The sequence below is a fragment of the Sus scrofa genome, chromosome 8 (genome assembly GCF_054392235.1).
Source record: "Sus scrofa isolate SSC_HxYL_T2T_F1_AM1 chromosome 8, Sscrofa_HxYL_maternal_Yorkshire_Landrace_v2.0, whole genome shotgun sequence".
NCBI lineage: Eukaryota > Metazoa > Chordata > Mammalia > Artiodactyla > Suidae > Sus > Sus scrofa.
The window spans coordinates 111392206-111414632 of record NC_139390.1 but is presented as its reverse complement, the minus strand read 5'-3'; the positions used below and the strand labels follow the sequence as shown (position 1 = coordinate 111414632).

The 22427-nt window shown below is 39.4% G+C and overlaps 1 protein-coding gene across 6 annotated transcripts in view; it reads right to left on the bottom strand.

Annotated features, from left to right (window-relative positions):
• Positions 1-22427, bottom strand: part of SEC24D (SEC24 homolog D, COPII coat complex component) — a 445620-nt gene that overhangs the window by 54943 nt on the left and 368250 nt on the right. For all 6 annotated transcript variants that reach the window (XM_084973066.1, XM_084973064.1, XM_084973063.1 and 3 more), the window contains one exon: positions 18873-19000. In XM_084973066.1, coding sequence (XP_084829192.1) covers positions 18873-19000 — 128 coding nt within the window. The remainder of the gene's footprint in view (positions 1-18872; positions 19001-22427) is intronic.

Sequence of the window (22427 nt, the reverse complement as noted above, 5' to 3'; positions counted from 1 at the left end):
GCAAAAAGCCAGGGAGGCTTGCCTGAAGACACTCAGCGGGGGAATGCGATGGAGAAGTGATTTCTAAAGCAAACTCCTAACTTTTTGCTGGAACATCAAACTCCGAAGGTGCAGAGGAGGGGAGAGACAAGACAGAGTGGCCAAATCGGAGATTTCAGGACCACTCTGACTTGGGAAGGTTATTCCTGCCTATCTCGAAAATATTCCTGAGTGAAAAGCGTCTCCGTCTCCACTTTTCTTCTTCCATTGCCTCACTGCCCACCTCCTTGCTTTTCTGGACCAGAGTTCACCTAAATTCTAACACACGCACAAAGGCAAGCTCACTCTCTGCCTTTCCCTCATCTTCTAATACTGTGTACTGATTTTGAAAAAATACATATGTCTCATTTTCAATGTATAGTCTCTTCTCTTTTTCTCTCTATTTCCTGCAAGAAAAGTCTCCAGGAAAATAATCAGTGTCTGGGGACTGTACAGTTGTCCCCATATGACCAATATTTTACTAAGTGCTTGAAGGAAATAGCTAAATAGCGACTGTTAATGGGAGAGACATTTTTGCCTACAGTGGTTCCTAAATCAGATCAGAAGGTTTACAGCAAGACGACCTGCCACCATAGGACATGGTCCTCCAGCTTGATAAAGGATCATATTCAACATCAGGTAGTCCCCAGTAAATCAGTGTAAATACGTATCTCCAGCAGCAATGGCTTTATGTGGTCAAATGTGACTTTGACACATCACTACTTCTTTGAGGCTGGAGTGTTGGCTTTCTTTTTGGATCTACCTCAAGAGAGGTCAGTTGGTAATTTGGATTAATTGGGGGACATAAGTAGAAGCATAAAGGCGGTATGTGAAAAGATAATCCAGAACCTGTGATGAACAATTACCCTTTAAATATGTTAAACATTCAGACTATTAGGCTTGCTGGAAGACGAGCAGAGGCAGATTCCCAGAGGATTATGCCAGCAGCTAAAATGAAAAGAGAGTCTGTATCCACTGAACTTATTAAAGATATTTCCATAGGAAAGAGAAATGAGAAGCAGCTTGTGTGTGTTTTCTATTTTTGACTTCACCGTACAGGACATTCAGTCAGCCTCCATGGACAGCAAGGTACAGAGCAATAGGCTACTTACTGTACACATTTTCTCAACAGCAATACCATTTTGTTGGCCTTTTAAAAATACCAAGTACGGCATGAAAGAATAATTTCTGAATGCCTTTAAAAAATAATGTTATACATTTTCTAAAAAGAGGCTGAGCCTGATAACAAAACACTCAAAATGTATCATATTGGGAGTTCCCCTTGCAGCTCAGTGGTAACAAACCCAACTAGTATCCATGAGGACATGGGTTCAATCCCCGGCCTTGCTCAGTGGGTTGGGGATCCGATGTTGCCATGAGCTGCGGTGTAGGTCACAGACATGGCTCAGATCCAGTGTTATTGTGGCTGTGACGCAGGCTAGCAGCTGTAGCTCCAATTCGACCCCTAGCCTGGGAACTTCCATATGCATCAGAAATTTGCTTTTTAGAGCCATACCCTAATTTAAGAATGTTTTTAGTTGGCCCTTAACCTAAAACTTTGTGTTTTCATATTTCCAGAAAGTTACCTTCTTGCTAGTTTATTTGTGGTACTTCAGAGATTATTTTCATTTTCTTCTCTTCAACATGGCTATTGAGTCTATTTATTTTTGTTATATCTAGAGCTTATATTGGATTCAAAGGTATCTTTAATTTGGAAATTAGTTTGTTTTGCTTTGGAGAGGAGGTTGTTTTTCACTGTTATCCAATATGGAAAAATCCTGGCATATGTTACTGATTCAAACTTATAAAATCATAACTACTATCTGCATGGTTTGTCGTTTAAATGCCTTTACGTATATAAAACCTCAATGTGATGATGAGATGCTAACAACCCTATGAGTGGGATTATCAACCATGATGTTTAGAAGGGCATGGAAGTCAGTGAGAGGAAATGACTTGTCCAATCAACTGCAGAGCTGTAGCCTGAATTTCCATTCATTCTCTGTGCTATACTTTTGGAAACCACTCTTAGATTGCTTCCACAGAAGCACTGCTTCAGTGAAAGGTGCCAATCACCCACGGTCTGTGACCTGAACTGAGCCCTTGATGATTGCTGGTACCCATGAAGTGTGTCTCTCTTTCTCTATAGGAGCTGTTTTATATCTTTGCAACTCCATTTCATCCTTCAAATAAGCTCCCCTCCCACCTCCCTCAATAAATACCTCTGCCTTCTTGCTCACAAAGATACACAGGAAAACCTCAGAGAGGAACCCCCTAGACTTTCCTCTAAAAATTCACCAGCACCTACCTAATGTCTTCCTTTCTCCTTCCTATTACAATACGAGACATATCCCTCTCTCCTCCTGACTTGTTCTCAGAGACCTTGTCTAAACTGGGACCAAGTCTCGAACTGGCCCCTCAGGACTGGCTTAGGCTGTGCAGCTCAAAGAGCTTTCCTTTCCAGTATCACTACTAAGTTCTCAGACCCACTAGTCTAAGGTTGTTTTTGTTTTTGTTTTTAATCATATCTCCTATTAGCACAATATCTGAAAGAGTGTGCAGTCAATAGTTTTTGAATGTACAAACAAAATATCTACTAGGTACCCACAAATATATCATTAAGCCCAGGGAAAGTCATACTAGGTACTGAGTGAAGGTACCAAAGAAAAGAAGCAATCACTTGTTGGGGGGCAGGCAGAGAATGGTCAATAAGGGCTTCTTTCAAGAGAGAGGTGGGTAGTTTACAAGGAGTTACATTTCCACTGACTGAGAACACTGATGAGAACAGCACAACTTGGGAAGAAAAGCTGGAGCTCAGGGTATGTTGGTGGCCAGTAGGCAAGGAGCCCAGTCCAGCTGAGAAGAAGGAAGATAAAGAGGAAGGATGAAATGATTTTAAGAAGTTTTCAAAGTCAGGTAGTAGGTCCTGACTGGCCAAGTATCTGTCTGTCTGTCTGTCTCTCCCCCCTCTCTCTCACACACACACACCTCAAATTAGTTGTTACTGGATGGTAACAACTCTGACAGAAGACAGTTAAGAGGTTTCACCACTCACAAAACTAAAACGATGTCTTTGGAAGAATGGTTGGTATAGGTTTTGAAAACCTGTGTATCAATTAGTAAATTCTATCCTATTGTGATAGGTACGTGTTTTACAATTACCATGAGGGACTGATGAGGGATTTTTAGAATTTCTGCTTGTTTCAGCATCTCCTGTACTTTATTCAATTTTTAGTCTTTTAAAAATAAACTCACAAAATGTTTGAATATTAGTTCTAATTTTTAAGGTACATTCCTAAATAGAAAATTTACTTCTCGGAAGTTCCTTTGTGGCACAGCAGATTTTTAAATATCTGGCCTTGCTGCAGCTGTGGCACAGGCTGCAACTGCGGCTCGGGTTCAGTCCCTGGCCTGGGAATTTCCACATGCCATGGGTGCAGCCAAAAAGAAAAGAAATTTTTTTTTTTACTCCTAACAGCCTAGGTAAACCTCAGGTTACATTAAGTTCATTCCAATATATATGCACAAATAACTACATTGGGAGATGCTTCTCTTGCGATGGGCAAGAGCATCTTAAAGCAAACACAGCTGTGACCTTCTCCCCAGGCCCTCTAATGCCAGGAGAGCTTTTTAGTGGGAAGGTCAAATCAGACCATATGCTGAAGTCTGTGAAAGGGCTGCTCCTGGGGACAGGGCACCCAGAGTCTCAAAAGAGAAAATAAGATGTCAGTGCAGCTAAGAGGGCACCATAGCATCAGTTTTCCTGAATGGAAGTCATAGTTCATGACTAAATTATAAACTGTGAGTAATGATTCTTAAGCAAAAAATGGTCTGTTTGGATTGGGTTAGGCTGATGAAGTCTTTCAAGTTATGAGTATGTTTGCAAAGATCAGCATCATTTTTCTGCTGGAACAGATGTTGGAAACTTGAGTAAGACATCCTCCCCTCGAGGAGCTATGACAGCAAGGAACTCTATAGCTGAGAGGCATTTTCCCACATTTCTTTTAAACCTTGACCTATTATAGTTTATCTGTCATTCCCTAAGGAAGAATTATATTTTGTTGTCTAATTATAGGCCACTTACAGAAGCCACAGTTCATTGCTATCAGAACACACAATGTTCCATGGACGATCAAAATATATTTTGGACTTAAAAAACCCTATGAATCAAGTTTGTTTCTTCCATAACAAAATAACTGGCAGTTTTCTGTTCCTCGAAGGAAAGCTGTAAAATAGTCTACTTTAAAGATGAAAGTGTTAAAAATAATAAGCCTGGAGGCAAACTTCCTTTGTCTCTCCAACAGAATTACACGTTAAGCCAAGTCTTTCCTTCATTTATGTCACTTCCCCCACCCACTAGGGCAGAAATTCCCAGGCCAGAGACTGAACCTGTGCCACAGCAGTGACAAAGCCGGACCCTTGACCCACCAGGCCCCAGAGAACTCCTATCTCACTTCTTTATGGCCATGAAAATACCTTCAAAATATTTCCTCCTCTGTATGAGCCAAGTATCGAAGCTTCTCAGTCAGGCCTACCTGTCTACCCTCTGCAATCTGAAACCTACACTCTATCCCCTCCTCCAAGCAGCCCTCAGCCTTCCAACAGCTCTGCTTGTTCCTTCCTCCATTCATTCAATAATTTTCTTATCATCAGGTTCATTGTCTTGCCTCTTTCTGTTAAAATGTGAGCTCTGTGAGAACAGAGATCTTCTCTGTTTTGTTCACTGACATATCTCAGGACCAAGAAGAGTATGGCACATACTAAGTAAACAATAAATATGTGTTGAATTACATCCTTGCTGAAATAAAGCAGCTTATAGTAATGATTCTTCAGGAAAATGGACATTGCTTATCATACCACATAACAATGTTATGTTGCCCAGATTATGTTGTACCAAGCAACTGAAAATTTCCTAAAACCTAGGTGTGATTATCCAATTATAAAACTGATTCTGTAAAGAAGGATAATGGAAAAGCCAAATTACCATTTCCCTCTTCAGAGTTGACACCTATAGAAGCTCTACATTTACCCAAGCACATCTTCTTACATGAACTGCTTTCAGGGTGGGGAAAAAATACAATGTCAATGTCAACGTCACCATTCCTGGTGGGCAGCCCCAAGTGCTAGCCAGGTCATTTCCAAGTCATGTAGCAAGTCACCTTTAGTGTGTTAATTTAATTGAGGCAAGCTGCCAAAAGCCATTTGGAGGTAAGACCTGAAAACAGCGTTTTTTTTTAAAAAAAAAAAAAAAAAAAAAAGCTGAGAAGGGAGTTCCCATTGTGGCACAGTGGAAACGAATCTGACTAGGAACCATGAGGTTGCAGGTTCGATCCCCGGCCTTGCTCAGTGGGTTAAGGATCCGGCGTTGCCGTGAGCTGTGGTGTAGGTCGCAGACGCAGCTCAGATCTGGCATTGCATGGCTCCAGTGTAGGCCAGCAGCAATAGCTCTGATTTGACCCCTAGCCTGGGAACCTCCATATGCTGCGGGTGTGGCCCTAAAAAGCAAAAAAGATAATAAAATAAAATAAAATAAAATAAACTGAGAAGAAAATCTTTACTTTAAAAAAATATGTGACCAATTTGAAAGCATCTGGAGAAATAAATGTGTTTATATTTATTATATATATCAATAATGAACTAGAAGGAGAAAGAAGACGACTTAATTTATCAAATAAATAACAAAAATTGATGAGCTAATGAACTTTCTATCCTTTTTCTATAGGAAAGGAGAAATGTAGACAAGATTGCATGTGTGAAGTATTTAGAGAAAAGAGTTTTTCAAAACTTTTTAAACTGTGGAGGACAAGAGAGCACGAAATGTAGAAAACAAAAAGAAACTTAAATGTCGTTCCCATGTTCAAGGCTATGATACATGTCAACGTGCCTCAGTCCTTCAGTTCTGGGTCAGGAAAAGTGATCATTACGGCTCTTCTATTTTACCTGTATTTTGCAGAAATATTATTCAAGCAAGTCAAAGATGCTCTTATTTTCCCAAACAACAACATTTAAAATTTTTTAATTCTTTTTTTTTTTAAATGGTCACACCCATGGCATAAAGAAGTTACCCAGCCAAGGACTGAATCCAAGCCACAGCTGCGGTAACACCGGATCCTTTAACCCACTGTGCCAGGCCAGGGATCGAACCCTTACCCCCACAGTGACTGGAGCCACTGCAGTTGGATTCTTAACCCACTGCATCACAGCAGGAATTTCAAATCCTTTTAAAAAAAAAAAAAGTCTCATATATCCTCTCCCCTCTCATAAATACAAATGCATACACTCTATATCTTCACTTTATAGTGAGATGATATTGAAAGAAAAAAATACTGGAGAGGAGAATAAAGTGAAACCTAAGCTAAACTTATAAACAATTTTACTGTCCAGGAAATTCTTTAAGCAACTGTTATTCTTGTCAGCACAACTGTTTCTGTCTGCCAGCAACACTAAAAGCAAGGGTCATTTGCAGTGAACCCCAAAATGGCTATTTCAAGAACATACCTATGTGAAACAAAGCATTTTCTTTGATATAGAAACACAGAAATTCAAGTAAATATCAGATGCCTGGGTGGAGATGACTCCAAAATGCAGTCCTAACTCTAGTTTAGCTCCTCGACTATCAGCTCCTTTTAAAATCACCTTGGAACATTGCTCAGTGTCAAATGCAGCCATTTCTACATAAAGTACATGCTTGGTAAGTGTTTGAGCATAGATTCCTATGTGAAAATCTTATCAAATTACTTGGCTTCCAAATTCTAATTTACTTCATATATAAATCATATTGTGGAATGAAAATATCATAGTAAACATTTATTTAGCCCAGAAATGTTCCCAAAACTGTTTTAGGTCTTGGGAATGAAGTAGTGAGGAAAAATTACAGGTAGTTGCTGCCCTCATGGAACCTAGGGGGAGAAAGACAGCAATCCAATACACAAATACAAAATTGCAAACTATGATCCATGGTATAAGGAGAGCTCCAGGGAGTATAATGTGGAGTATTCTAGAAAGCTCTTCTGAGGAGGTGACTCCGAACTGAAATCTAAAAGGTGTATGGGAATTAACTAGGCAAAAAGGCCAGAACAACGTGTAGGGGATGAGGGAAAATTATTCTAGTAAATGCCCATGAGGCATCTTATGAAAACACAAAAGCTATAGAAATGTTTACATAATGGTAGGTGCTTATCATTTGAAAAAAAAAAAAAAAAAAACAGAAAGTAGTGATATAATATCAAATGACAAGGATCATACAACATTTCTTTTTTTAAAATGTAAATGAGCAGCTAACTCTTTCCCTTTCACATGAATATAAATTGTGGCCTCCACTCTTTCTTCCTTCTTCCTTTTTTTCCTCTCTCTACTTTTTAGGGTCGCACCCTCGGCATATGGAAGTTCCCAGGCTAGGGGTCGAATCAGAGCTACAGCTGCCAGCCACAGCCACAGCCAGAACCACACGGGATCCAAGCTGTGTCTACGAACTACACCACAGCTCACCCACCGCAGGATCCTTAACCCACTGAGTGAGGCAAGGGACTGAACCCACATCCTCGTGGATACTAGTCAGATTCATTACTGTTGTGCCACAGTGGGAACTCCCAGTTGGCTCCTTCTTCTTATGTAGGATATGTAGCTAGATAGTAATATCCCTCTTAGCTGTATATACTTCAGGTAAATTTAAGCTACTGTCATTTTCATCCTTGTCTTTTTTGTATATTGGAGACACCCCAAATCAATGACTGTTGGATTAAATAAAATTTTTCCATAGAGGAATTTAATATTGTACAGCAAATAAACATAACGTTAATGATACAGACATCATTTCTTAACCCAGCTTATTTTATTTTTAAACAACTAAGGGTTGTGGAAAGTAACATAATGTCTTTTCTACTAAAGGAAATCTTAGTTACTCCATTTTGCTCTGGTTTCAGTTGAACCGCCTTCCTGCGACACCACCCCCCCTTCCCTCTTCTCCCAGTAACAATTTGTTTCAAATTAGCCAGCCGAGAAGAACGTGTGCCCCGACCTGACCAATGGGAAGGGGACACGTACATCACTCACGTTAGGGATAAATAGGAAGGGTCGTTTCTTCTCTGCGTGTGCTTTTTAAGTACCCGTGCCCTTCTGCAGAAGTAAAGAGCCCTGTCTAGATCTCCCCGTGTTCATGTGTCTCACTTTCCAACACTGACGATCCGAGCCATCTCCCCAACAGAGTGAAGTTGTGTTATAATTTCATGAGAGAAAGGAGGTTCAAAAATGTTAAGCAAGGTCCCGTCGCTAGAAGCGGTAGAGTCCGTTTGTGCTCCCGACCTCAATGGACGCTCGTTCCTGCCGTCCCACCTTACCCGTAAGGATGTCCACCGCCTGACAAAGAATCGCTCCCAAAAACACGCATATACCAGACAAACTCAAGTGCCATTTTCAAACATTCCATGAAAAAATTCCAAATTACAGGTCTGCATAGAGCTTTCTCTTCCTTCCTTAAAATCAGGACTTTATTACATTCTCTTAGCTTTTCATTCAGTGAGAACTTGTTGCTTAGGAAACTTTCAAAGAAAAATCTTTACTATTTTGACCCTCATACTTGATCAATGAGGGGACACATGACTGCGTAAATTTTAAGTCCCTGTATTATCTAAATACCCACAAAATCTGACATTAGGAATCATGAGGCAGAGTACAGATTGCATATTTTACTGATTCTAAAATCCCAGCAAAGTTTCCAATTCAATGCCAAGAAATCACTGCTAATAAGATATAGCCCTATTTTGGAGATGTTACAATATGAGCCTTAGAATTGATGAAAATGATAGGCAGAGGCTCTAAAATACTTCCTCTCCCAAGGCGGCCCCTCACAGATGCCCAGCGTTCTCTGTCCAGGCAGCCTGGTCTTCCGGCACCTGTGTTATGTGGACATGCCAGGCACTGAGGGGCATAAAACCCACACTGATTCAATGAAGATTAAAACCAAGGAAGAATGTTTTCTTTCTCATTCTTGTTTCTCCTGAAGTTATCCTCCATTTAATATAAAAAGAAAGATTTCCATGAATAATTTTGTGATCGAAAAATAAGCATGGTGCATTTGACTTTTAAACTGTAACTTAAAATAGAATTCCAGCAACCTTTGCCCTGACAAATGTGACTCTCCCTGTAGTCTGCTCTAACACCATTCTAAAAGGGGAAAACATTCTGTTCCTCAGCTGCCAAACGTTTTCATAGTACTTTTTTCACAGCACTACATAAACAGTGGCCAAAATCCTTACGGGATAAGATTTAGTTTCTAAAGTAACTTCATACATGAAGTATTTTAAATGTGATGTTCATAATTCTATTTCTTCATGAGTACATGCATTTTACTTTTCCAAGTTTTTATGTTAATACATTAAAAATATTGCATTAAAGCAAACAATTTACGATTATAATGCATACATTAAAAAACAGATTCAGGCTTTTGAAGCTTTCATTTAAAATAATTTGTGTATTCTTTAAGTTCTTTAAAAGACATAATATTATGCAGTAATTGCTTTCATTTCAGAGAATATTTATTACTAAAGCTAGCTAAATTGGGGCTACACTTAAAAATGCATCATCTCACAATCTTCACTTGCTTTTTAAGTGAATAATATACTACATATTCTTATACTAAAAGCATAATATAAATGAAACCACTTTGGGTTGGGTTGGGCAATATGTTCACATGAATTTTTTTTTTCTTTTATTTTTTTGGCTGTGCTATGGCCTGTGGAAGTTCCTGGCCAGGGATCAAACTCATACCACAGGAGTGACCCAAGCCGTTGCAGTGACAACACCAGATTCTCAACCCACTGTCCCACAAGGGAACTCTCAGTTCACTGAATTTCTAATAATGTAGAAGATAAGTGACAAATACATGGTAATCCATGCTGAAAGCCCAATAAAGAGTGGAAAAGTAAAGTAGATATTGGTAGGCTTCTAGATTTATAGAACATCAGAGCCAGAATTCTCACTCTTGGGAATGGAAGTCCAAGGTCACAATGCAAGACACAGTGGAGACCTAAAGTCATTTCTTGGCTCCTGACCCAGTGTTCCATCTATTGGCTACCATCTATTGTGCTTTAGAGAAAGTAGTCAATTTTTACTGGTTTCTAAAAGATCTTTATATGATCAAAAATTCTTCCTAATTGTTTTGCTGTTCTGCTCTTTATAACAGAATACAACTTCTCATTAATGTGACAGAATAGACTGATATGTTTATTCATTAATTAACACATGATAGAGTATAGGTACTATCTCTCAAAATTTTTTTTTCTTTATTCACAGAGTTTGTTAGAAGCCTAAAATACCTAGAAATCAACCACTGTTCCATAGTTTTGTCTTTGTCTTCTAACTGTCTATAAATCCCTCAGGAAAGTGCATTTATTCAACCAAGATCTCTACTGTACGCTCAGCCCACTGGCAGATTTTGAATGGTCTTTGCCTTCAAGTACTAAGTCAAAAAACTTTAAGAAAAGAGGTCTAAGATGGACATGTTAAGATAACTCAAAAGTTTGCAGAAGCAAAAGCACCATTGCTAACACTATTGCCAACAGGAAAAAAGGAATGCTATTTTATGTATTTAACCAAATAAAACCTCAACAAGCTCGTTTACAGCCACATGTTGCTGAAAGAATTTAGACTCTGGAATCTCAAGTTCCAGCAGCATTGCTTATTAGCTAGTATGACTTTAGAACTTCTACATCTATAAAACTTGGATAACACCTATTTCACAAGCTACTATCTTCTTTAAAAAAAGTTGACACACAGACAAAATACTACAGTGAGGCAGAATTTTCTTCCTTTGATGGATTAAACAGCAGTGGAAACACTCCCAACTCACGCCAATCGACTGACTGGCTTGAGTCAAATGCATGACCAAGCGATCCCTGCTGCAAGTGATGGATGTGGACGTAATGTGTTGGTGTTGGGTTATTCTGACAGTCTTTTCCTTTTTTGTTAACCCCATCTGTCAGTTCACTGACATCCCATCCCTTTTTCTTTCCAGTGGCATCTTCTCCATATCCACCAAATCTATCATGAACAATCATCAAGAAAAAATAATTTAAACAATATTTAATAACAACACAAACTTCTCTCTTCATTAAGTCATAAATAAGGCAAAATCTGCCTGAACCTAAACTCCAAAGAATGATGTTATTCCCATCAGAGCCTTTTTCACGTTGTACAAAAACCACCTGTGCACTAGCAGATTTTCTATAAGTTCCAGACAAGAATAACTGCTCTTGGTTTTGGCGTGTCCCTAAAGTCCAGCTCAGTTTCTACAGACCTAGTAGGGGATTATAAAGCAGGTCAAGTTTAAAGTCTTGGATCAAAGTTTATCTGACTAAACAAATTCACTAAGAAAGGAAATTATTTTGACTATTACATCCTTTAATATCTAAAAAAAACCCCAAATATTCTTGAATCTATTCACAAATGGAGTAAAAGCTTCTGCCATCTGGTTTAGAGGTAAAGTTAATTTCATGGATGATTGGATGATGTACATGCTTGTCCGAAATGTAAAGATTTCCTATTTTAAAGGAAATGCAAAATTAAGGATAATCAGTAATCCTTTGCCCTGGAAATTTATAATATACCTACCTCAGTCTGAAAATACAGCATCAAAAATAAAATCACAGGTTACTAAGCAGAAGAGCTTACAAGATAACCAACCGATTACTTTTGCAGAATAAATATCTCATAGTTAATTATATTAAATATGGCAATGGGTTTTACCTAAAGTACATACCAAAAAAAGTTAAAATTTATGGTAAGGAATATGAACTATTAAACAAAGACGACATCGATATGCCCTTGGAAAGCACATACATCTCCAAAGCAAATGCTCACAGGGAACATTCTGGGATCATAACTGCTTGGGTTAGGTTTATTTTTATAGTCCGTTGCTAACACAATGACATGCTTTAAAGGTTCTGTCAAACAATAGAACGACTTAAAAAAAAAAAACTGTACTAAATAAATCCTTTCGATATATGCCAAATCAGGATATCTTGAAGGATATGGTTTTTAAAATCGCAGTAATGATGGCAATGTTAAGGAATAAAATGCTAAAGTTTTACTATATCTAAAAATAAGCATGCCATTTATTGTAGAGGAAAATAAATTAAAACGCTATTCATGGGGAGAATAACAGTACTCGTGTAATCCATTTACCTTCAAGAAACATTCTTTAAAACTTATTTCCTTGATTATAGGTTATAAATATAAAAAAATCAGTGTGTCCCTTATTTCTTATGATTAGTTATAATTGCTTAGCTTGGGGCTTCTGGCTTGAGCAGTTAAATAAATGATAGTGCTATTAGGTAGGATAGGATAGGTACTCTGACCTGGGTGATTCAAAACAGGCCATTTATCTTTACCAAAAACAGGAGGCTTGAGATCAAACAATGAAGACAAATGCAGATACCAGAGGAATGCTCTTTGGAGCATCTCCCTGGAAACTTTTTCCCATGCAAATAAGGCATCCTTGCCTGAAACCAATCAGAGGATCCAAACATGCCACCTTACCGCACTCACGCATGCAGCGGGGGTTGGGATAGGAAATTAGAGAATAGGGGTCCCCAAACAGGTCCGAGATATAGGAATATAAGGAAGGACCCAGGTGCAGCCAGCTCTAGTCCCTACCCCGGGTGTCCTGCTCTCTCTGAGGGCATAAATAAAACTTGCTGTAAATTGCTACCTGACTCTCCAGTGCAAGTGGCAGGAGCATTTTTCACTGGGGCAAGAGACCAGAATGGCTCATTAAAAGAGCTGTTATACTAAGGCGTCAGTTTGAGGGGAAATTCCCTTCGACCCAGAACTGCTCCCATCCTGAACTGATTGCTCCTGCCTGGAGAGACTGCCTGCCTCCATCCTTGTGTGACAAAGCCTACTGGCTCTATCCCAGTGCTACTTCTCGGCCGGCACTCCAAATCCTTGTTGTGTGTAAGCAAGGGCAGAGAGAGAGAGTGCAGAGCAGATGAAAACCTGACAGTGCCATTCATGCATATGAAGGATGAACAGGTTTTGGGAGCAGAGATCAGAAATTCAGTTTTGAATACGTTAAGTGTGAGGTTTCTATGAGGTACCCAAGGAGAAGGTTCAGAAAAGAATTTGAATAGGTGAACTTGGGCTGAATGAATGAGGGAGCACCAGGATAGTGATTTATGGTGAAGGACTCCAGTTCTGACTGCCTGGCTCGGAATCCTAGCTCTGCTACTTAGTAGCCTTTGGCCTTCACCAGTTAGCTAACTCTGCCTCAGTTTCCTCATATCTAAAACAGAATAATAAAGAGGTTGGTGTGAGGATTAAATAAATGAATATACTTTTAAAAACTTGGGAATGCGCTCACTGAGTGTTCTCTAAGTGTTGACTATTATTATTCTTGATGAGAATTACTGACGGTAGCTCTAGTAGTTGTTACGGATGACACTTAGTCTTGAGTGGACAGGATATGGAAGAAAAAGATGAGACCTTAAGTCCAAGCCTTAATGAACCCCAAAATTATAAGTCAGGAAGACAACAAAGGGAATTGAAATGCTCCATGCCTGTGAGGTAGGAAATAATATCAAGAGGGTGTCAAGGAAACCACAATAGGAGAGACTGCCCGTCCTGCCAGTGAGGTGGGCAGTGATGGTTCCCTAATGCTGGTGACTCTCCAGGTCAGGCCCAGTTAAATGACCAAAGAGGAAGGCAACTTTTTGTTTGTCTGTTTGTTTTTATTTTTATTTTTTTGCTTTTTAAGGCCACATCTGTGGCATATGTAAGTTCCCAGGCTAGGGGTTGAATCAGAGCTACAGCTGCTGGCCCACACCACAGCCACAGCAAGGCCAGATCCGAGCCACATCTGTGACCTACACCACAGCTCATGGCAATGCCGGATCCTTAATCCACTTAGTGAGGCCAGGGATTGAACCTGTGTCCTCATGAATACTAGTCGGGTTTGTTACCACTGAGCCGGCATGGGAACTCCCAGAAGGCAACTTTTTTGAGGACACAACTTTTAGGAACTGCTTCCTGATGTTTTAGTATCCCTTTATATTTTTTTCATCTCTATGTCTATTTCAATAAGTAAAAGTAAAGTATTTTTTAAAATAGAGACTGTCTTCATTCAACCCAGGAGACACTGCTATATAAGTGACAGTAATCCTTAAATACAATGTATCCATTAAATATCTTGCAATTTCATTCATCAATTATACCTCAATTATATATATTTTAAAATACAAATATGTAGAAATAATTGAATAATCCTATTCTTGAAGGTCTAAGAAAAAAGGAAGGGCTTGGGTAAGGAGAGCCTAAATAGAGAAAATAGATTTAGCTGGTCAGCATGCAGAGTCTATAGCAACACTGAAAGATTAGAGCATGTTATTTTCTCGAGTAGAGCTTCACCCTAAGTCAGATTCTAAAAATAAGCCATCATTCTAAACTCATCTGCTTATTACTTTGGAAAGCATAAAACCTAAAACGTAGCATAAGTTTCGCTTGAAGGAAAACCTTGTGCTGGTGAGGAGGTAGTATTTAGTTAGATCAAACAACCTTGGAAGATAGAAAGCATACACATTCAGTGTGTGTATGAAATGTGTATACACATTTGGGGAGGCTTGGACTAACATTTGACACCTTCTTTCAACCAAAAAACTAAGTATCAGGATTTGCACATTACTAAATAATTTCATTGTTAATACAAAATGGTGATAACAAGATGATTATACACTCTGGTTTGGGATCTGAAGAACTGTTGAGTTTTGTTCTGTTCCATGCATGCTTGACCCAGATCTCACGTCTCATGGGGAGGGGCAGGAGGGAAAGGTTTTTGCTAGCATGTAGCTGAAAATTGCAAATTCATTGCCATGAACAAGATGGACTCAAGATAACCCTGCCCAGGAACATACACCCCATATACTGATACACAAGAAAGTTACTGCCTAGATTTCTTTAAAGGTGGAACTGCCATCTTCTGGTTATGAAAAGATGACTGTAGAAAGATTCACACAGCATGGGAACCAGTGAGGTAGAATGAGGTAGAGCTGCAGCAATACCATGCCCCTGGGGGAAGGCCTTCTTCCAGGCACATTTATGTTACTATACTTACCTTCAATTTTCAGATTCATGTTTTTAAATTTTCACATTTCCAACATCTGTGTGCAACTTAAAATTGTCACAGACAGTTAACAACAATGTTTGTCTTATTAATATACCATGCTACACAGCTGTTACAAAGAATGAGGCAGCGCTTAGGTAGCAACATGAATGGAGTGCCAGACATATTAACTGAAAAAAACAAAGTGCCGAATAATGTGTATGTTATCCTATCATTTAGATTTTTTTTTTAAGAATGGATATTTATTTGCTGGTATATACATATTTATTTCCAGAAGGCATCACAAAGAACAGGTAAAAACTATAAGTAGGGATGGAGGAGTAGGAAGGAATCTTTTTCATTGTGTATCCTTTTCATCATTTGAAAGTTTATATTTTACTTATTTAAAAGTAATTGATTCAGAGTTCCGGTTGTGGCTCAGTGGTTAACGAATCTGACTAGGAACCATGAGGTTGCAGGTTTGATCCCTGGCCTTGCTCAATGGGTTAAGGATCCAGCATTGCTGTGAGCTGTGGTGCAGGCTGGCGGCTACAGCTCCAATTCGACCCCTAGCCCAGGAACCTCCATATGCCACAGGAGCGGCCCAAGAAATGGCAAAAAGACAAAAAAAAAGTAATTGATTCATTAAAAAGCAAAAAATAATGCTACATATTGTTATGGATACATGCATGTGAAGTTAATATGTAAAATCACATGTAGGAGGATGCACATCAAATTGATTAGTATTTGTGCCTGGAGTTGGGGGCAGGGAGAGAGAAGAATGGCTTGTTTACAGGAGACTTCCTATGTAGCTATAAAATTTTAATTCTCAGAAAATGATCTTAAGCCAATATGACAAAATATTAATATTTGTCAATGATGGTAGTCTGTATATGGGTATGACATTATCCACTATTTAATTTAAATTTTGTTCCAAGGGTCAATAATTGAAATAAAAAAGATATCTCATGAATACTACTACACAGCCATCAGAACTGCTAAAATTAAGAAGACGACAATACCAAAGGTTAGAGAGGATGTAAAACAGCTGGAACTCTGATACGATGCTGAATGACTTTAAAACCATACAACCACTTCAGAAAATGGTCTGGAAGTTTCTTATAACACTAAATAAGCCTGTACCCTATTAGCCAGCAATCCACTCACAGGTATTAATCTAAGAGAAATGAATACATGTCCCTAGAAAGACTTGTACTAGCGTATTTATAGTACTTATAGAAAGAAGAAGATGTTTTCTTCACCAAAAGCCAAAATGTAGAAACAGCCCAGAGATCCATCAGTAAAAGGGCAGATCAACAACTAGCATATCCACATAATGCAAAGGGAACAAACCACTGTGACACGTGCAGCAATGCAATGACTCTCTGAAACATTATGCTGAGTGAGAGAAACCTACACAAAAGAATTCTCACTTTAGAAGTTTATTTTTGTGAAGACCTAAAATAGGCAAAACAAACCAATGATGAAAAAAAATCAGAACAATGGTTGTCAGAAGAGGTAGGTTGTGCAAAGAGGTAGGAGGTTGATTGGGGAAGGAGCGTGAGATGACTTCCTAGGTTGGCTGTGATGTTGCATATCTTGATGGGGGTTGGGTTACACAGGTGTATGCTCTTGTCAAAATTCAGAAAAATGTTTAATATAGATATGTAAATGAATTTTGCCTCAGACATAAAAATAATCTATAATCAAATACTGAACTCTGGCTAATATGCATGATGGAGCATTCAGGGGAAGTGTACTGATACCTGCAATTACTTTGAAATGCATAAAGAAGATGGATTGATGGCCAGATGGATCAACACATGATAAAACAAGTACAGTTAAATGTTAGTGGCAGAATCTAGGTGTCATGTATATAGAAAATTCTTTCAGATTTTCTATATGTTTGAAAAGTTTCATAATAAAATTTTGAAAAGTATCTAGTTAAAACAGCTAGTTAACCTTTTTTTTTTCTTTTTAGACACAGTTCTCAGTGCTACAGAGCAGAATCTCATTGTTAATCAGAAAGAGAAAGACAAATACTATATGATATCACTCATATCTGGTATCTAATATACAGCACAAATGAACCTTTCCACAGAAAAGAAAATCATGGACTTGGAGAATAGACTTGTAGTTAACTGTTTAACACACATACATCATATACAGCATGGCTCTCTTTGTCATTACATTTGGGTCTACTTATAAGTATAGATATTTTAAAGAGAGGTTTATGAGCAGTATATTAAATTTCTGGGAGCATCCTACCACACTTAAAATAGCAAAGTAAGTACTGACTGTGGTTTTGTTTGTTTGTTTTTTGGGTTTTTTTTTTTTTTTTTTGCCTTTTTAGGGGAGAACCCACAGGATATGGAAGTTCCCAGGTTAGGGGTCGAATTGGAGTTACAGCTGCCGGCCTACACCACAGCCACAGCAACACGGGATCCGAACCATCTCTGTGACCTACACCACAGCTCATGCAATGCCGGATCCTTAACCCACTGAGCAAAGCCAGGGATCAAACTTGCATCCTCATGGATACCAGTCAGGTTCTTAACCCACTGAGCCACAACATGAACTCCCCTGAGTGTACAAATATGAGACCAAACTACATGTAAGACTGGCTTCTAGGAACAGCCCAGTGCCTCTTTTATGACCAGTTTCCTGTCCTCCAAAAGAGAAGGCATGGCAGCATTCTACTACCACTCATAAAAAGTGAATGAACATTTCAAAGGGAATGAAAGCCGCTGCCCACAGGGACATCGTCTGTCTCCTCTTTCCTCTCTCCCTGGAGGGATGTAAAGCAGGCCCCCTCTCCATCGCAGGCCACTCTACTCCCGACCCCAGCAGGTGTGGTGGACCCAAGAAAGGGTACAAATATTTTCTTTCTTAAATATGCTTGCCTCTTGTTCAGGGGCTACTAGGTGCACATCAGATCAGTGACCTCTCAGGCTCCTCTGAGCCAAGGTCAGGTTTAAAGTGGGCAGAGAATTTGGGCTTCAGCTTCTGCGAGCCAAAGGAATCCAGGGTCAGCCTAACTCACTGGACCACTGCTAGGCGGTTACAAAGCTCCAGCCAGAAGTAAGGCTTTTCTTCACCTCCCCTCTGACCAGCTCTGCTGTGGCACCTTGTGCCTGCCTCTGTGTGCACGTGGGTATCCACCAGTCGGGGGCATCAAAAGGAGGAATGGCAGCTGCAGAGAGTGGGTATCCTAATCACAGTAACAACTAACAGCATCCTAATATCAGGAATCTTAAATATACACTACTTATCTTTTTTCCCCACTTAACTCTAAATTGGGTACATCTTTCCCATTTGAAAGATACAGAGTATCTACTTCGTGCTGACTTTAAAGAAGAGTTTATGAGCATCCTGGCCTAGTGATTATTAAAGCAGATGTAGTTAAGACCAAGGGCTGTAGGCTCTACTATCCTCCTTTACCAGAGCACCTAGATGCTGGGGCCCTGAACTAGGCCATCAGGGCCTCACAAGAGGTCTTGGGTATTTGCTATTATGTGACATTCCCTATTTCCTGCATATGTGCATTATTACAACAGGCCAAAAAGTGACCCAGCCCATCAGTGTTTGGCATACAGGATGCCAAAATACATAGTTTACTTAAATGAATTGGATATCTACATATTTTTCACATTAGATATACCCCACTTTCTGTTTACAATATAAAATAATGCACAGGGAAATGATGAAAGAAGGATTTGAGGATTGGTATAACACTGCATTGCAATTTTTTCATCATTCTTACCTCATTCGAAGGAATTGTGGCAAAGGGTTTGATGATGGCAGCTAATGGAATCTGGGCCTGCTTGGCCATATCTGATGTGCATGGAAAACAGTACGTTGTGCAACGGATGTATCGAGGACTGGCGTTGCCTGCAGGGTGCAAAGATATACACTGAAAATCTTCTTACAAAAAGATCCACTATATAATATTTAAATATTTATAGAGGTACTTCTAGATACTGCATTGCCTTATGTGTAAAAATTCAAAATATCTAAAAATTAAAAAAATAAATTTTGAAAAAGCTAGTCTCGTATAATTTTACAATCTATATTCTAAGCATGCTATAGTTTCCTGTAAAATAAAACACTCTGAAATCTACTACAAAAATATACAGGAGATTTTAAAAATTATTATCATTATTTTCCATAAGCAGTGTATTAATATAGCTACTCATAGACTCAAAAGGTATTTACGTTCAATGGGAGAAATAAAGCAAAGGCAAAAAAACATAAGAATAAAAATTCTTCTTCATCCTCTTCTATCAATACATCTGCTCTGGGAAAGGTAAAAGCATTTGTATACCATTTCATATCAGCAAGTTACACATTTTCAAATATGATTTCATTTGACTATGTTTTTTCCCAAAACTTGAAATTCAATTTAGAAATGAAAATTGTAATAGAAATATTTTTTAAAACACCCTAATCTATTTTTTTAAAAAAATACATTAGGTTTCCTGACCAATTATTTTTTTCAAGGCATACACAAGTATTAAAACCACATCCATGGAATGAAGAACATGTTTAAATCACTAGATTTAAACTACCTAAAATATATTTTGGCAAAAGAATATAACTATCAAATATTTATTGAATGTCTACTAAGTTTTAGACACTGTCCTAGGCACTTTCTTGGAGAGCTTATGTTCTTGCAGAGGACACAGACGGTAAATATTAAACCTAGTAAGTGAGTAAATTATATTGGATCTTAGAAGATGTTATATGCTATGACTAAAGCACCTCTGGTTAAGGGGTGCTATAGTGAGTCGGTCTTATTCAAAAGGCAACATTCGAGCAAAGACTCCAAGGTGATAAGGTATTTACCTGGCAGGTATCTTGGGGGCTGGGGATGGGAGCAGGGTGTACCTGGCCTGACAGAGAAACATCAGGAGGAGGCATGCGGGGCCCGCCAGCTGGTAAGGAGTTCAGAGCCCTAACAGTCCAGATCAGCTAGATGCTTGAGACCATTTGAAGCCCTCTGGCTTTTGTTCCCAGTGAAATGGGGAGACACTGACAAGCTTTGAGCAGAAAAGTGTTGTAATCTGACAGGCTGACTCTACCTATGGTTTCAAGGATGGACTGTTATAGGGGGTAAGAACCAGAAGGCCAGTTTGGAGGCTGTGCGGGAACCAGGTGAGAAATGGTGGTGGCAGGGACCGGCCTGATAACAACAGAGGTGTCGACAAGTGGCCAGATTCTGGACATAGTTTGAAGGTAGAGTGGCTTACTTGTTGATGGGCATGATGGATGAGGTGTGAAGACGGAAGGTATGCAAGAAGGACAGGGTCAGGGATGACTCTAAGGTTTCTGACCTGAGGAATCAGAAGCATGAAGTTGCTACCAACTGAAAAGAGAAAGGCTGCAGGAAGGGAGGGATTTTTAATGGGCGTTTGGGTGGAGATCCAGAATCTGGCTTTGGACATGTCCTTTTGGGAAGTTCAGCAATCCAACAGTGAAGCTCTGTAAACAATTATAGACATGAGTCTTGGCACTGGGCTGAAAGTGGAACTGGAGATACGTATTTGGAGTTCTTAGCACATAGATGATATCTGAAGCCAGGAAACTAGACTAAAACCAACCAGGGAATCATGGTGGCCAAGACTGAGAACTGAGCCCTAGGTCTTTGAACATGAAGTGGTCAGAGGAAGAGGAAAAACCAGCTAAAGGACTGAGAAGGAAAAAAACGAGAGTCTGGTGTGCTGGAGTGAAGTAAAGAAAGTACATCAAGAAAAAGGCAGGACCATCTGTGACAGGTGGTGCTGCCAGATCGACATGGCCAATGGATTTATCACCATGGAGGGTGCAGGACCCAGAAGAGAGAATGTGGGTGGAATGGGCGGGGGGGGGGTGGGGGTGGAGGTGGTGGGGGAAGTCTGCTTAGACTGTGTTTAAGAGAGAACTCAGGCAAGGAATTGGCAATAACCCTTTCGAGTTTTGTTGTGAAAGGGAGTTAGAAAAGAGATGTAGCTGGTAAAGGAAGTGGATCAAGAAAACATTTCCATTTTTTAAGACAGGAGAAGGTTTTTTAAAAGATGGGAATAATTGTGTCAAGAGAAGTATGGAGGATATAAGAGAAAGAGAAGAGACTTAGGATAGCAGTGTACTTGAGCTGCATGCAGCAAGAGCAGCTGGCTTCCAAGGGGAGCACATTTATGGCCAAAAGCAGGAAGGCAGAGCACGAGCAGCCATTACAAAAGGGGTTGATGTGATGGTGAGAATCTGTGGAAGTTCTCCTCTGATTGTGCAGCCTTCACCGAAAGAAAGGATAGGAGGTTACAGGTTTCAGAAGGGAAACTGTTATAAGGAGAGTGGAAAAGTGAAGGGACTTGGGAAGTACGGTGCGCTGGGAAGGTCATGGTCCTGGTTTAAACTGACCCTGCGGTGTGGCTGTGAGCCTTTCTCTGGCCATGATTCTCTGCACAGGTGGGCCCAGAATGAGGGGAAGGCAGGACCGAAGAAATGAGTTTCTTTTCATCCTCAATCTATCATTACCAGGTTTTACAATTTTACGGATCAGTCAGGAATCTGGGTTTTTACATAAAATATTCTGATTTTTATATAACTAATTTAAATAGAAAAAAAGCCAAATTATTCTGTATGACAAACTAATATGACTCTAGGCTGAACCCACTCTGGGGCTCTTCCGCAGAGGGTCTGAGCAAAGGGAGAATGGGGTACTGACAACAGGGTTCATAATAATAACAGTAACTGCCAGTGGGTTAGGCATTGCTCTCAGATCGTTACATGTAAATTCATTCTAATCTCATAATCATCTATGAGACTGAGACCCTGGGACCCCACTTTACAAAGGACAAAACTGAGACACTGGCAGGCTAAGTGTTCTCTCCAAGTCAAAGGGTTTGTCAATGGCAAAGGTGGTATTAGAAGCTACCACAATTCTCTACAATATCCCAGATAAGATGGGGCCAGGTCATGAAGGCCTTGAATTTTAGATGAGGTATTAAGACTAATCCTGTTCACCCATGGGCAATAATGGCACTTTTTTTTTTTTTTTTAGCAATATGATCAAGTAAATAGCTGAAGAAAATTAATCTGTTCACAATGTACTAGATAACCTCTTGGAACAGTAAAAGAAATCAGAGACAGGTAGATGGTTCCACTGCTGTACGAGGTCAGGTGAATACTAACACAGGGTCAAACAAGAGCTTGGGCAACAGAAATAGAAGAAAAAGAAATATTAGGTAATAAATGTAAATATGCTTGAGCCCTTATTAACATCTATTTCATATAACTTAGACAAAATCTTCCTCATTATCGTTATCAAGCAATGTTACAA